Raw genomic sequence first — 17,528 nt, 5'->3', positions numbered from 1 at the left:
CACGGCTATATTACCTGCGACTTGGGCTAAAAAGTTTTGGCAACCCTGCAGATCCATTTGAAATTTACACTCCCTGTATAATGTACTGTGTGGAAGATCATTTTTTAAGGTCGTGTCTTCCATAGGAGGGGGTAGGCCTATGTGGATTTCAAGGCAACTGGAATAAGCCAATATTACTTAAACTTAAATTACATCTTTTTAAGATGGAATTAAATAAAAAATAGGCATATTACATACTTTATTGATTGCTTAGAATTCTCAAGTGGTATTGACTATAGATATGATAACAATAGGGGGTGTATGGGTTTCAACAGAAATAGCCAATACCAAGAGCCCTGTCACCATTTCAAGGGCCTTTCTCAAGTTCATCCTTAAAGATCTTAAGTATGACGCAATCATGCAATAAGAACAATTTTCTCCATGACTCGTTTTTATTAAAATTTAATTCTTACTCTCGCATACTCAAACCTAAACCCAACGCACTCAAGCGAATGTACTACATTGCTTTTAACCAGTGACTATCTGACTGTCATTGTATTTAATTCTCATTCGCATTGTTGTAGTCAAAGTCCACTACAATTTAACGACGGGAGTCGTTGATGTCGCAAATCAAGCGTGCTATCTACCGTAGATACGGTTTAGCTTGATAACTGCATATGTGTCTTGTATAGCAACACGCACGCACATATCATCCGTGTAATACCAACACACATGTCTACCAGTTAAAACATATCATCATCAAAATGCAATTTTTCAAAATGAGATGCACCAACATGGAATTATGCCTAGTTATTTTTCTGTTTATATGCACATTTTGTTCTGCGTCGATAGAAGAATTGCAGACTTCTCTCACGGTGAGTACAAACTATTTTTATAAAAATATTTTTTCTGTTGATATGGTTTACTGCATACGTTGTGTGTATTCATTCAATCAGCAGGCTTCTTATCTGAGAATGTTTCAACGATGCTCTAATGCATAATATAAAAGTATTTCTTGGAAATTGAGCTACAATGTATATGAAACATTCATTTGGCAAAAGTTTTATGTATAGCTTTTAAATAGAATATTATTGATATGCGGCATTTCAATTGGTTTCATATATATACAGCTGTCATTGTTGTTGCTCTTTTTCGCCTTCTTTTTTCTTCGTCTTCGTACTCGTCTTCATCTCCTCCCCCCCCCCCATTTCTTTCCTCTTATTCTCTTCCTATTCATCTTCCTCTTCGTCTGCTTCCTCGGGCGCATGCGCTAAATTAGGCTCGGGAATTTAGGTCAAATACAGTACCCTTTTACACATTCATAAAAATATGAACCATAATTTTAGATAGTTATTTTTCTATCAAAATTGTTGACATTCTGAAATGTTTACAGCAGTTTCTTCACACTTCTAAACTGTTTTAAAACATGATTGATCTGATACAGTAGAGAAATAGTATGTAAAATATTTTGGCTATGACCTTAAAAATATTAAAAACAAAAATCCGACAGACCATGGACGTACTAAATAAAGTTCGTCCATGGGCAGACCGATCCCCTGTCTTCCAGAGAGAGTGAGAGGACATGTATTTGATATATCTTATGCAGTATAATTTATATACATGTATGACAAGACGACTTCCTGCTTACAGCTTTATGCTAATAAAAGACATAATTGATTCAGTGTTTGTTAGGATAACGTCTGATCCTCTTAAGAAGTCAATCTTAAATTTCTTCAAGTTTCTAAGAAGTCAAGCACCTGTGCTCCACAGGGGGTCACCCACATAAGATGGTCAAGGGTCCCCTTTTTAGGCTCTCCAGAAGTTCCCCAGCAAACACAAAACGTTTCCAACATTATTCGCAAAATGTCAGAAAAGGTTGCCAGAAATTTTTGAGTGTCGGGTTGTTTTATACAAGGCCCAAAAGGTGTAGGTCTAAATCGTTTTCATAACATTCAAAAACATATTTTGAAAACTTACTGCAAAATATTTTAACATAATGTTATTTTTAAGTGTTGACGAAATATTTGGCAACAAAGTTTTAACAATAATATTTTGACAATATTTATGCTAAAATTGTGCTTGGCGAGAAATTTTCATACAAAACATTTTGAAACATTTCCATGACCTTTATAAAATCCGACATTTAATATGTTAAAACGATTTTTACCAAAACGAAAACCCAAAATATAACTTGTTTCAAACGTTTTAAAAAACGTTTAATGTTTGCTGGGTCCCCAAGACCATGCATCTTGCTTCAGTTTATTGAGCCTCATACTCTGACAGTTGTAGCTCTTTAGCTCAAATTTGGCAATTTTTTAAAGCTCCAAAGCCTATAATTTGGCCCACATTCCCCCACAAAAATGTTGAAATGTCAGTTCATTAAGCCCGTATACTTAAATTCAAGTTGAGTGCCCCTGGACTGTATACTCGCAAACCGATAGACAAGATCGAACACCATTGATTTCGCTGTGCTAATACACGCTAAAACGGATACAAATCAATTCAGAAATCAACATTTTAAAAAAAGAATTTTAAACTTTCATTCCATATTTGAAGTCAACACAAACACGGCAGCTCACAATTGAATGAGATAGGCTTAAGGGATTCAATAGCTGCTATTTGCATGTTACTTAACTATTTGCGTGTTCAACATGCCAGATCTAGCACATGGCAGCTATTGCAAACTTTTTGCCATGAACTCTCGAAATTGTTTGTTTTGGGTTAATTATTTTGAAACACATACGCCCCTGTAATATACTACCTTTACATATTCCACAACGGGAGTGAGTATCAAATGTAAGTTGCCCATTTGCCTGAGTGTATTCTATTTGAAACCCATACTCCGTCTGTGGAAGACTTTAGCTAAATCTATTTCAATGTAATAACCCATATGCAGTATGGTAAATAAATCTTAACTTCCTGCCACCATCTACATGATCTAAATTCTTAAATCATCTGATAATGACAAGTTAGTGAATAGGATATGAAAGAAGTTCTTCGCATTCTATTTTTCTCTGCTTTCCCTCTCCCTCTCCTTTCTCCCACTCTCTCTCTTCTCTCGTCCCTTTTTCTAGATCACTTCATCTTCTCTCCACTCCAATGTTGTGAATTTCTTGAAATCGTTCTCCTTTCACCCACTCTCTCTTCTCTCGTCCCCATTTCCTATCACTTCTCCTTCTCTCCACTCTCTTGCTCCACAACATTTTTTAAAATGTTGTAAATTCCTTGAAATCTACCAGAACGATTTAAGTGATACACACCACTGAAGGTGAATAAAACCAATCCGTTACACCATCACAAGTTTGACGAACCAAAGAGACAACCAATAATGATATTGCCTATTCTATTACTCCCATCACTTTGCTTTCAATAATAATGTGTGGCCCAATCAAGCCAAATAAGAACAAAGTCGCCAATGTTGCGTTTGAGATATGAGCTCATTTACCGTTCTACTTTCACTGCAAAAACAAGTGTTAATAGATTAACATTATTTGAGTAACACTTTTTAAACACGTTAAACCTTTAATGTGTTAAAATATTAACATTTGTGTTAATATTAACCGTGTGTGAAAATATTAATACTTTCACCATTTTATTAACACATTAACACTAATGATTAAATGAGGATGTTCAATTTAAACGCTTTAACACGTTAACAACACTTTCCAAAAACAAGTGTTAATAGATTAATATTATTTGAGTAACACTTTTTAAACACGTTAAACCGTTATTGTGTTAAAATATTTACTGTGTGTGAAAATATTAACACTTTCACCATAATATTAACACGTTAACACTAATGATTAAATGAGGATTTTCATTTTAAACGCTTTAACACGTTAACAACACTTTCCAAAAACAAGTGTTAATAGATTAACATTATTTGAGTAACACTTTTAAACACGTTAAACCGTTATTGTGTTAAAATATTTACTGTGTGTGAAAATATTAACACTTTCACCATAATATTAACACGTTAACACTAATGATTAAATGAGGATGTTCATTTTAAACGCTTTAACACGTTAACAACACTTTCCAAAAACAAGTGTTAATAGATTAACACTATTTGAGTAACGCTTTTTAAACACGTTAAACATTATTGTGTTAAAATATTTACTGTGTGTGAAAATATTAACACTCACCATAATATTAACACATTAACACTAATGATTAAATGAGCATGTTCATTTTAAACGCTTTAACACGTTAACAACACTTTCCAAAAACAAGTGTTAATAGATTAACATTATTTGAGTAACACTTTTTAAACACGTTAAACCGTTATTGTGTTAAAATATTTACTGTGTGTGAAAATATTAACACTTTCACCATTTTATTAACACATTAACACTATTAAATGAGGATGTTCATTTTAAACGCTTTAACACGTTAACAACACTTTCCAAAAACAAGTGTTAATAGATTAACACTTTGAGTAACACTTTTTAAACACGTTAAACCGTTATTGTGTTAAAATATTAACATTTGTGTTTATATTTTAACACACAATTGTTAAAATTGTAACATAAATGTTAGTACATTAACGGTTTAACGTGTTTAAAAAGTGTTACTCAAATAGTGTTAATCTATTAACACTTGTTACGTTCTTTATTGTTTAAATACCCACTATTTGTAGCTATCCCAGCAAACACAAAACGTTTTCGACATCATTCGCAAAAGGTTATAAAAGGTTGTCAAAAAACGTTTAAATGTCGGGTTATATAAAGGGTATATTAAGAGTATAAAACGTTTTCATAACCTTAAAAAACATTTTTGATAATCTACTGCTCAGCAAACAAAAATGTTTTAGAGAAAACGTTTAAATGTCGGGTTATATAAAAGGTATAAAAACGTTTTAATAACATTCCAAAATCATTCTTGAAAACTTGATACAAATCATCCTAAACAGAATGTTATTTTGGGGTTGAAAAAATATTTTGCGAAAAATGTTTGCCCAAAACATTTTCAATAACGTTTTAAAAACGTTTTTATAACCTTTATATAACCCGACATTTAAATGTTATTAAAAGGTTTTGAAAAAAACATTTTAAGAACATTTCTGTGTGTGCTGGGTTCAAATATTTTAACATAATGTTATTTCAGTATTGACACAATATTTGGTAAAAATGTTTGCAAAAATAGCTTACAATAACATTTTTTGAAACCATTTAAAAATATTGTTGTAGTGTGTTTTCATGCAAAACGTTTTAAAACGTTATCATGACTTTTATATAACCCGACATTTTAATGTTATTGAAACGTTTTTACCTAAACCAAAAGCCAAAATATAACTTATTTAAAACGTTTTTAAAACGTTTTTGTGTTTGCTGGGATATTTTGCTTTATTATGTCACATTTTGATGGGGTATACGTCAAATCAAAACTGACTAAGTTTTTTTTTTATCATGATGCACAAATCTGATTCTTTCGCGACTTTGTACTCATTTTATTTGATCGCTTCATAATATGTATAAAATCTAGAGCGTGTTTCACTGGAGGAAATCTGATGCTTTATTTCTTAAGTATATTATAGAATTATGTTATTTCTTTGGTGTCAGATACGTGACATGTTATGGATCAAGGCGTTTGTTTAACAGGATTTCTCGAAATCAAATTTAATTCATAGTATGAGAGGCTTACCATCTCACCACTAAGCCCAGATGCTGCAGACGACAGTTCATTTTTATAAGTTGTTGTTATTATTCAACAAAATTTCCAAACATTTCGAGATTTTTGTCCACAGCCATATGCAAATTGCATTTATATGAGTACACACTCTGGTACAAACATGTTTATGCATGGTATATATGTGCAGTGGTTCAGGATCTCTCGAAATGAAATCTAATTCATAATTATTAACTCTAACGATCTCCACACTAAACCCATGCAGTTGCAGACGACAGTTCATTTTCATAAGTAGTTGTACTTTATTCAACAAAACTTTTAAATATTTCAATTTTTTTGTCAAGTTTTGAAAGCTATATGCAAAATGCATTCAACGAGTATGGAAATTATTCATGTCATGCGCGTATTTTGCGGGGGGCTTTTGGGGCGCCAGCCCCCCGGGGTCAAAGTAGGGGGCGGCAAAAACGAAGGGGCGGCGGAAGAAGATGGGGCGGCAAAACAGGGGCGACAAAAACAAAGGGGCGGCAAAACGAATTAACAAAGAAAAAAGGGCGCCAGAAATAGAAAAAGCATCATCCGGCCATCAACAATTTTGCAAAAATGTTGCTTTTAGGGCGCTAGCGCCTAAAATCCTTTTTTTTTTTTTTTTTTTTTTTTTTTTTTGCTCTTCACTTTTCAAACGACCGTGAAAAAATTGGGTCAACCTTTTCGGGCTGTTAAGGAAGGGGCGGCAAAATTGTTTCTTCTTCAGCCCCCCGGGGTTGGGGCGGCCACGGTACGCCACTGTAATTGGTATTGGTTCATGATCTCTCGGAATCAAGTCTCATTCATAACTGTGACCATCTTCACACTAAACCCAGTTGCAGACGACAGTTCATTTCCATTATTAAGATTAGGTAGTTGTGTATCAATACAGTATCATTCAACAAAATTTCTAAATATTTCAAAAATTGTGTTAATAATATGCAACATACATTCAAACGGGTATAGATATGCCTAGTTATAATGTTGTACATTGGTTCAGGATCACTCGAAATCATGTCCAATTCATAACCATCTCCATACTAAACCCAGTTGCAGACGACAGTTCATTTTCATAAGTAGTTGTACTTTATTCAACAAAACTTTTAAATATTTTAATTTTTTGTCAAGATTTGAAAGCTATATGCAAAATACATTCAAACGGGTATGCCTATATAATTGGTACAGGGGTCACTCGAAATCAAATATAATTCATACTTAACTCTAACCATCTCCATACTAAACCCAGTTGCAGACGACAGTTCATTTTCATTAGTTGTACTTTATTCAACAAAACTTTTAAATATTTCATTTTTTGTCAAGATTTGAAAGCTATATGCAAAATGCATTCCAATGAATATGATGATTTTTACGATCCGCTGGTTGATATCATCACTGAATGGACCTGGATTACTAATGCTTGAATAACTATACACAGATGCATGTTTATATAAATCACAATTCAGATTTTGGCACTTTCGTTATTGTCATATACATTGTATTATAAGCATACTAATAGTAATATCTCCACTATGACTACAAATGTATAAACACGCTAACCCATGTACACAAGATATAATTTTCATAAAAATAGTATTTTAATTAAAATGTTTAAAGGAGTATTTCGTGAACCTAGTATCCTCATTTTATAACATTTTCAGTAGATATCCACGAAAAAAGCGTATTCCCAAAATATCAGTTGATCCGATTTTGTGATTTACGACTTATGCATGATTATGTGTATTACACTGCGCATATCATGATATAGGCCAGTGTGTTGTAATTTTGTTCTGGTCATACCAGAACGAAATTCAAATTTGGCGTTGCTATAAGCGAATTAATCTACATGTACAAGATTTTTTTTGTACATAAACTTTGTATAGCCAGAGGTTTCCAGTGCCCCGCAGTGGTATAAAAATCTCAGCGTTTTTGAGAAAAGTGAGGGGATGAGGCTGTGGATCACGGAATGCCCCTTTAAGGTGGTACTACGCCCCTGGCCAATTTTGTGCCCATTTTTTGCATTTTTCTCAAAAATTATAGCGCATTAGTGACAAGTAAGATATGTTTAATTATTGGGGCAAAGACTACAATTACTGCACTGGAAAATTTATTTCAGCACATACAACAGTTGTGGAGTTACAGTCAAAAATGAGGGAAAACCAATATTTGATCAATAAATCAATAACTTCTTGTCTTGAGTCACTAAAATTCCAGTGTAGTAACTGAATTCCTTGCCCCTATAATATACATAACTTTTGTAACCAGTGTTTTATTGGTATTTGAGAAAAATGCAAAAATAGTCACAAATTTATCGAGGGGTGTAGTACCCCCTTAATGCGTTAAAAATGAGTCCAATAAGATCAGTAACATCCGGCCGACAAAGGCATGAGATCAATTATTTATTTATTAAGTTAATTTGCTTATTTATAATTTATTCATTTATTTATGTGTATTTATTATTAAAAACATTTCATTCAATCATTCATTCACTTGCTAATTTCTTTCTTTGCCTTTATTTATTTGATATTTACCACTTCTTAGCTATTTGCTATTGACTCTGAAGTGAGGCTTTTTACATAACCGCGGAAACGGATAATTTTTACGGTGTCTTGGCCACATTTCATACAACATGTTTGACATTGACTTAAATAATAAACGGATTAATGACAAACACATGAATGAATTGTTGTCGCCGTATGGTTCACGATCAAAATCATTATGGTATGATGATACATAGAGACCTACGGGAATAGGGTGGTTGGAGAGTGGGGAGCGGAGAGGGTGGTGGCATCTTGACATCATTTATTTGAAACAATGGCTTTATAATTGTTTGTTTTTTTGTGATCCACGTTGTCATTTAGCACATTTTTCCCGTGTTATTTTAAACACCACACACACGCCTCACATACACCCCACCCCTGACATCCCCATCAGATACACCCCACTAACATGTACTCGCACGCACCCCGTAAATGTAAAGTGAACTATATATTGTGCAATGTTTGTAGTAATGTGCGCTTTCCTGCCTTTGGATGTCCTCACAAAATTGTCACTCGCACTATGGTCGTTTAATCTTTGTCATCATGCGTTGTTCATCACCACCATCATCATTTTTGCGTCTCCGTCTTCAACGTCGTCGTCATCATCATCAACAACATCATCAATTCATCCTCCTCTTCATCATCATCATGTAATTTCTTAAGAAAAGCAGTTTTCTCATTTGAATGTGTCCAAACAAAACAACAGTTTACACTGGGGATTAAAATTTAAAAAATATTCGTAGATAAACAAAAATGTTACTAAAGTATACACTGTCTTAAAAGAAAGAAATCGTACAAATAGGTAATACCACATTAATAAACGTTGGTACTTTAGGTTCAATTTGATTATGCTATATAAAGAAAAACATAAAATAATTAATTGCAAGCTCTCTGATCATGATGATTAAAGTTAGAGGCAAATGAAGTCTCGATCTGTTTGTTATTTTAAGCTCTCTTGAGTTCAATTACTTGTAATTTTCTGGAGCCTCTGACCAGTAGTGTTACCTCCCTGCCGTCCCCTTGCACGCCTATGGCATATATCTACATAACAGCTTCTGTATGGTAAGCGTATCAATGCCGTAAAATACAAGCGCGAAAATGGACGGGTGAGTTTAAGGTATAGAATAATAGAGCGCTTATGTTGGTTTAGTGTCTGAGAATTATTCTGATGTTATTAAATGTTCGTTATCAAATCCAAATATATAGATTATATAATATTATTACAAAAAGGAACATTTACATTTTTACAATACTTTTTTTTCTCCAATTTTGCTATTATTTAAAATTCTTATCCACGTATCATTTTCTCGAGTTACTTTGAAATGAGTTATATACAAGAAGTCTTGCGGATAGACTAATGGTTTGCTCATAGCAATACTTTTATTTTTCATATTAATAATTAGTTTATATAAAAGAGATTTTTTTTAATTTTTAGAATGCACATCCTGAAATTATTCTTTGTGCAAGTAATGGGGTTTGGTGGTCACAACATACTTAGAAACACCCTAAATCCGCTTGTTTTGGCCCTTATTTTAATATTAAAATAGACTTTTATTCCCAGTCAGTTCTATAACTAAATCATTATATAGGATATATATCATTTGGCAAAACAGTATAAAATGTGTGCTGTATTTTTTTGGAATCGGAAGTCGACATTTATTTTTTTAATTATTATTTAAAAGCTTTTAAATGTCAATAATTGTTTTTATTTGTGACAGGCGATAAGATTACGACTTATTCAATCGTGTAATTGCAACAATCAAATTCAGAACATGCACAAATAGCACATATCATATCGGGTCAAGAGCGACTATAAACCCATTCCATTATGATACGCACTCGGGGGGTACTCAGTACAAAAATTTTGGGAAAATTTGTAAAAACTAAGACAATTTGGGTTAAATTCGGCCGAAAATTTTGACTTTTGGTATATCAATGGGTCCAAATTTCTTGAAAAATTGGTATATTTATGGGTCCACTTTCAAATTCTCAGCGGCACGTCCCTACCAAAACCAAACTTGAGTACCCCCCCCCTCTGGGGGATACGCAGTCCAACTATACTTCTGTAATTTTGTTTGCTTGTGATTTCATACTCCAACTAAATGCTTGTATCCATACTCAATACTCTTATTCAATTCTTATATTCGTCCCATACTCCTTTTAATTCCTGTGTACAGTCCCATACTCCTATTCAATCATTGTATGCAGTCCCATACTCCTGTTTAATTCTTACATATGCAGTCCCCTACTCCTTTTCAATTTTTGCATGTATCATACTTCCTTTCCCATGCATGTCCCATGCATGTCCCATACTTCCTTTTTAGGGACGCATCATTAGATTCTCAGGCGGGGGTAGGAAGTTTTTGAAAAAAAAAACTTCACCCACTACATGAGCAAAAAAAACTTACCCCACCAACACTAAAAAAACAGAACCTTTCCCCACCTGTGTATAAATCCATAAAATTAAAAAAAAATCGGCGAAAAAAAACAACATTTCCCCCGACCCTAACTTCCTACCCACCCCTGAGAATCTATTGGTGCGTCCCTGACCATTCAGTTTGATTTTTTTTAATGTTTGCTTTTAAAATACATGCATGAACATGATGAAGTCAGTTTTAGGCCAATGGCAAATCTTCCTCGAATTACACGGTAAAATGTGTAGTGATCACGAGTATAATTGTAGTAGTGAGAAACGAGACAAGCGAATTCAAAAGATCAAGCAACCAGTTTACATGGTTTAGGTCAAGAGTACATGTCAGTCTAGAAGCTCCTATAGACACGGCCATATGTTCAATACATGTCGGAATTTAATGGATTAGAAATTGCTAGCTATAATGCTTTGAATTCAGATTAATATGAACCGATGTGGCTTACTGCATATGCTATGATGTGTGTATGAATTGATAGCTATTTATAGCATGCTTTGAATCCAGATATATTGATACGAAATAATGTTGTCAAGCAGGTCGATAATCCGAAGGGCATTAGTTCAAAAACCCAATATCGTAGTTATATATAGGCCCTATATACCGTACTTATCCCAACCCTAAACTTCATCTTAGCCCTAATCTGTAAACTAAGCCACTGTTACATAAACCCTAATCCTAACCCTAAACCTAACCCTGTACATGATCATGATTCCATAACCACAAAAACTCTGACCATAACCCTATCCTAACCATATCCCTGACTCTAACACTAACCCTAACCCATATGCTAATCCTAATAACCCTAACCTTATTCGTAACACTAATCATAACTTAAAATGCCCTAAGCCCTAACTGTAGCCCTTTTCGGACTAATGTTCATTTTGACTAATGTCCTGTTCCCATCAGGTACTCGGGATAAATGCCTGAAGCCACTGAGCAATAATATATCCGTGTGGCCACAAAGCCATTTTCAAATACAAACAAACCCAGCACAGGAGGGTGAAAGTGCATATAGGAACAGCGCCACCAACTACGTCACGCTATTGTTCGAGTTAAACTACATCATTCGCCATTTTGTAAATATTAACGCATGATCGTTGTCTAGAGTTAAACTACATCATTCGGTGTGTTACGTAATAGCTACGATGCCTATCCCTTTATATCCCTGCCCAGCAACAATTACAACTAACAAGCAAACATTCGTTGTCGGTTTTTTCAGACTAAAAGGTAAAAATTAGTGCTCATTTTAGTTCAAATTGGGTATAATACTTGTGATAAAAGGTCGACAAAAGTTTTTTTTAAACTAATATTCATTTTTGTCCAATGGGCTTTGCCATTTGAAATCCACACTTCCTCTGTGGAAGATTTAGACAGTTTTCCACTGAGGAAGCTCAGGGAGTTAGGACTATATAGATACACAATTGGGTAACTTCCATTTGGAATATACTCCCAATGTGGAAGATACATTATAGGTAAAACCATGCATTTACACAGGGCAAATAAAATGTTTAGGTTCCAGTAACACTTTCTAAACACATATTGAATATCCACATTATCTACAAAAGCTTACAAATTACTGGTATTTTCAGAACCTCTACTCATGCATGATACAATTGTGAAGATTATCATTCATCCACTATATATGATATTTGAGTTATAATCTGATCTACTGGACTCATCTTCAACCTGTGACGTAACATCCTCTTCACAGGTCAACGAACTTTTGCCGCTTTAACATCAGTTGGCCTGATAATGCATCCGAGATAGGATGTGAAATATTGCCACTCATAAAATGTAAGTCCAGTAGATCAGATTATAACTCAAATTTCATAGGTATATCTAATACTCATGTATATTTCAAATACAAAATAAAACCTAACACTTTCATTCCCTTAAGGGGTACTACACCCCTGTGGTAAATTTGTGACTATTTTTACATTTTTCTCAAAAACTAATAACACACTGATAACAAAAGTTATGTATATTATTGGGGCAAGGATTCCAATTACTACACTGAAATTTCAGTGCCTCAAGACAAGCGGTCCCGTATATATGATAAGAAATGAGGTACATCCTAGCGGTACCTTATTTCTTATCATAAAGAACGAACCGCTTGTCTTGGGTCACTGAAATTCCAGTGTAGTAATTGGATTCCTTGCCCCTATAATATACCTAACTTTTTGTTACCACTGTGTTATTAGTTTTTTTTTTTTTTGCAAAAATAGGCACAACTTTATCGATGGTGTTGTACCTCCTTAAAATAATTGCACTCTAAAGTTTATACTTAAACGCACCAAAGTGTCATACATTAATGTTAAAGTGTTTTAAACATTGTTAGTGTTTAGAGTTTAAGTGTTTAAGTGTTTACCTTAAACACTAAAAATGTTTAAAATTAAAAGTGTTACAGAAACCTAAACATTTTTTATTTGCAGTGCAGGAGGAGCAGGAGGAGGAGAACTCTAGCCCATTCCATTTGAAAAATATACTCCCTCTAAGGAAGAATTTTCTCAAATCATCCACAGGTTTATGGTACATGTCATATCACTAGGATCCACAACATGCTCATCTATCAAGGCACAGTTCTATAACCCCAATCAGGGGCGGATTTAGGGGGGCGCAGCCGGCGCGCGCCCCTCTATTTTTTGACTAGCAAAGGGCGCCGGTAACTTAAAAATACAAAAATTGTAAGAAATTTAAAAAAAAAGGAACAAATTCGGCCATGAACAGCAAACAATGGGCCAAAACCGTTGAGTTTTCGAGGGGTAACCCCTTTAACACATTTTTTCGTCGTCGACCAAAAAGGCGCCCCTTTATCAAAAATTCCTGGATCCGACCCTGCCAATACATTTGCATATTCATTGAATGACCTTTGAAAAATTGGGAACCGTACAAAAACTCATACTCTGTAACTTGAGGTCAACTTTTCCACTATGATTGTTTAATTGAGGTTATTGAACTATGACATTGGGATGAGGCCATTGTGGTCCATAGTGTATGGAATAACCAAATGCTACTTTGATATCTTCTGACACCATTGACTGCGTTTTGATTTATGTGTCAGCAGATCGCTTTCATGTTCATTGTCAAAATGAATTCAAATGAACACACATTCTTTTATTATCTGTCTGGTCTAGACACATTGCAATAGTAATCACTTACATATTGTCACAAGTTATTAATTAATTCATCAGAAATAGCTCTATTATTGGTGCCACCACAACATTTTTGTACTGCAGAAACATTGCGTCTCGGTACAAAATAATTTTGCTGCTATAGTTTGTTCACCTGAAGTTGGGCAGTGACGTACGTGCGTATTTTGCTCGCCGCAGTATCAAATCGCGCGCGTAAAGTTAAACTCGCTGAGTGTACACGCACGCGTACGGGCGGTTTGTCGGCGCAACCGCGAAAAATCATTGACGTCACTGCCGAAATTGAGGTGATCGTGAACCAAATTATGCAGCAAAATTACAGCAAAGTTGGACAGATTTTTTTGTTCATAAATACGTTTAGCTACTAATGAAATAAAGTATTGTCATACTTACTTTCATGATTTCAACATATCTGATTGGTCGAGAATCATGACTGGTGACCCTCATGTACGATAGGAAAATGGAGGAAAATAACGTTTTTTGTTTTTGTTTTTTAAATAATGTTACTTTTTTTGTTTTGTTTGTTTACACGTTTTTTCAATTAATGTTCTGGTAAGTAAAATGAACGGGGTTCATTCATATATTTTCATGACTAAACGTTATTTTTGCAAATGTTTTTCCTTTCGATGTTATGCAAATTAGGTTCGATATGAAATCCCCACCAAGGGCGTCTTCGGCGAACAGGCGACGCGGCACGCGTGGGACGCGATACGCGAGAAGCGCTCTGTGAACACAAAAAGAGACACGCAGGGGATGCGGCAATCCGAGACCGGTAAGAAGAAGAAAAAGAAATCGAGGAAAGATGATGATTTTTTTAACGAGGTACGTAAATGATCGTGTCGCACAAAGTTCTTCACCTCACATGTATTCATGGTCTTGCACCTGTCTATCTTCAAGAACTCATCAGACAACATATTATCTTCGATCTTCTGCTGTTTCGACTAACCAACTCATCATCTTCTACTCAGTATGGTCATCGATCGCTCATTTACATGTGAAAAACTCTACTATATAACTCATTTTACATTTTTAAACATCTCTGAAACTCACTCATTTAAAATTACATATTAATGAACTGTTTTTCACATAAGTCCGTTATAATCATCTCTCTTACTATTAGCCTAGTAGTACTGGCTTCCACCGTCCTAATACAAACCGCGTTGTCTTTTTTAAAGACAGTTCTTGTTTGTGTTTCCTCTATCGTGTCTAGTAGAGAGGCCACATCGGTTTATTTGCTCTAGTTAAGATTTTCGTGCAATTGAGACAAAGGTGCCAGCCGGGTTAGAATTAACCAGTCTAATCTTTCTGTTTAACTCGGCTGGCATTTCTGAAAAGTGACGTGAGCTGAGCTATTTGGGTTGAAAATTGCAGATTTTGTGATATTCTTACCTTTTTTTACCAAAAATGTCAATATTTAAACAGCTACATGTATAACTTTGAAAGTAAATAAAGTATATGAACTTCATATTTGCTGTGGAGAATACATGTCACATGTTTTTCAATATTCGTTAAAAAACAACTTGCATCTTTATATCTTAATGTAATATTTTTGGGGAAATGCATTGTTTTAATGATTTTGCTCAATTTTGACCCAAAAAAAAGTTAATTTTACATATAATTTTAATATTTTATGTGAATGTTGGTAATAAAATATGTATTTTCCAAAACTAAAAATGCAGAACCTGAAATAAGTCTTGGTACAAGGTTTTTGGCCTTAATTTCCAAAGTGCCCTCCCATAAAAATCCCACCAGCAAATAAGGGCTCGTACACTTAATTCTTAAGGTGCGCCATTAGGCGAACGTTTACGGTATTTCCTTTGGCAAAACAAAATAATATATTTCTTAATCAAACAAATTTAGTGCTGTATTTTTCTGGAATCGTGAGTAGGGAATCAGGCGGCGGATGACATGATCGAGCCGGCAACTCGTGAAACCGCTCGGCCGTATATGGCATTTTCCATATACTCGGTTAGTTTTGTGGGGTTCATTATCGAACCCCAACGGTTTTAGCTTGTATTTATATTATTTATCAACATAGGCCTATTTGTTTGTGATATTTCAAGCGTTTTAAAATTTCAAAATAATCCCATTCAATTACACGGTTGACGATGAAAATTTACTGAATTTAGGGAATGCACGTCATACACCACCTGTAGGAAATGTCCCCCTATATCCATGTACTGCGTGTATACATCAACTAGCCATATTTCTCACGTCCACTATCAATTCATTTGCTAATAAGTATCCACATTTTTAGATCAAATCCAACGATTCCTTTTTATAGGTAAAACAGGTAATTTTGATAATACCAGAGGTCATCTGGTTGTCATCAGCGCGAAACGGCCATTGTCAAGACAACGCTTTATGTCTACACACTCTGACAATCACTAGGATCCACAATATGCTCATTTATCAGGACAAAGTTCTTTAACCCCAATACACTTGTACATTCATTGAATGACCTTTGAAAATTTGGGTACAAAAACTCATACTTTGCAACTTGAGGTCAAATTTTGCACTATGCTTGTTTAATTGAGGGTTTTGAACTATGCCATTGGGATGAGGCTATTGTGATCCATAGTGAATGTCAATTGTGAATGATGGTACTTTGAATTTTATTTTAATTTTATCACAAATTTAAAAAAAATTTCAAAACCATATTTGAAATAAGCATGCAAACACATTCATATAGTACAGACAGGCCTATTGGTTCATCAAATGTATAAAAGATATGCCTCGATAATAATGGAATCCAGACGAATTTATGGATTTTTAGATCAAATTTGGTAAAAGCAGTCATGGCAATTTGTTGGTGTGTCTTGTCCTGCTTCAATGCACAATATATTGAGTTTGATTATAATTGAGAGGACAATTGATGTCATATGCATTGGGCCATTCCATTTAAAATCCACACTACCCCTGTGGAAGATTTTGGAAATATCTTCCACGAGGGGAGTATGAATTTCAAATGGAATAAGAACATTAAACAGCTCCATTTGAAATTTCAACCTGAATCTTCCAACAGAGGGAGGGTGAGTTTCGAATAGAGCTGCATATTGGGTTCATTCCATTTGAAAATCCTACTCCCTCTGTGTAAGATATTTCCAAAATCTTCAGTCTACAGGGGTAGTGTGGATTTTAAATGGAATAGCCCAATTGAGAGGACAATTGATGTCATATGCATTAGCAAGTCTGTGCCGAATTCTTCTGTTAATTTGGCGCAATCGTAAACAGATGATGAGAAAATGTGTACTCATTTCAGAATGATCCAGCTTACAAGATATATTGTATAATGTGAAACCTATTAGTGTGTTCGGATAATTTTTTATAAGCTGGCTTTTGTGTCAAGATGAATGGGATCAAACGCGATCTAATGAGGTCTGACTTAATATATTTTTTCCTGTTTATTGAAGATATTTTTTTTAAATTGACTATTAAAAATGTGAGTTATAATTCTAAACACTTGTTAGATCGTGTTTGGTTTATCATGCATAACTCTCAAGCCCTAATTTGGAATCAGCTGAAATTTTGGAATACGCTTTTTTTTGTGGATATGTACTCAAACTTATCATAAAAAGAGAATGTTAGAATCACAAAATACTCCTTTAAAGCTGCATGCTTCATTTGTTTGGCATTGCATTTGGCTATATTGTACACTTCTAAAACTCAAATAGAAAAATATGAATGGCATTGAACTTCTTATATTCGCACTCAAAATATTAAATTTAAGATAATAGAGAGGTGAACCACCTCGCCAGTCTATATAGATAGTGAAATGCCGT

The 17,528-nt window shown here is 34.4% G+C and overlaps 1 protein-coding gene across 2 annotated transcripts in view; it reads left to right on the top strand.

Annotated features, from left to right (window-relative positions):
- Window positions 1–472: 472 nt before the first annotated feature.
- The window catches only part of LOC140162441 (uncharacterized), a 72,683-nt gene continuing 55,627 nt past the window's right edge, over window positions 473–17,528 (top strand). The window contains exons 1-2 of one of the 2 annotated variants that reach the window (XM_072185680.1): window positions 473–854; window positions 14,389–14,568. In XM_072185680.1, the coding sequence (XP_072041781.1) occupies window positions 744–854; window positions 14,389–14,568 (291 nt within the window). In that variant the 5' untranslated portion in view covers window positions 473–743. The remainder of the gene's footprint in view (window positions 855–14,388; window positions 14,569–17,528) is intronic. The other variant, XM_072185681.1, reaches the window with a different exon arrangement.

Source organism: Amphiura filiformis, chromosome 10 (genome assembly GCF_039555335.1).
Source record: "Amphiura filiformis chromosome 10, Afil_fr2py, whole genome shotgun sequence".
Taxonomy (NCBI): Eukaryota; Metazoa; Echinodermata; class Ophiuroidea; order Amphilepidida; family Amphiuridae; genus Amphiura; species Amphiura filiformis.
The sequence above is the reverse complement of the archived record's forward strand: the minus strand, read 5'-3'. Positions and strand labels throughout refer to the sequence as shown.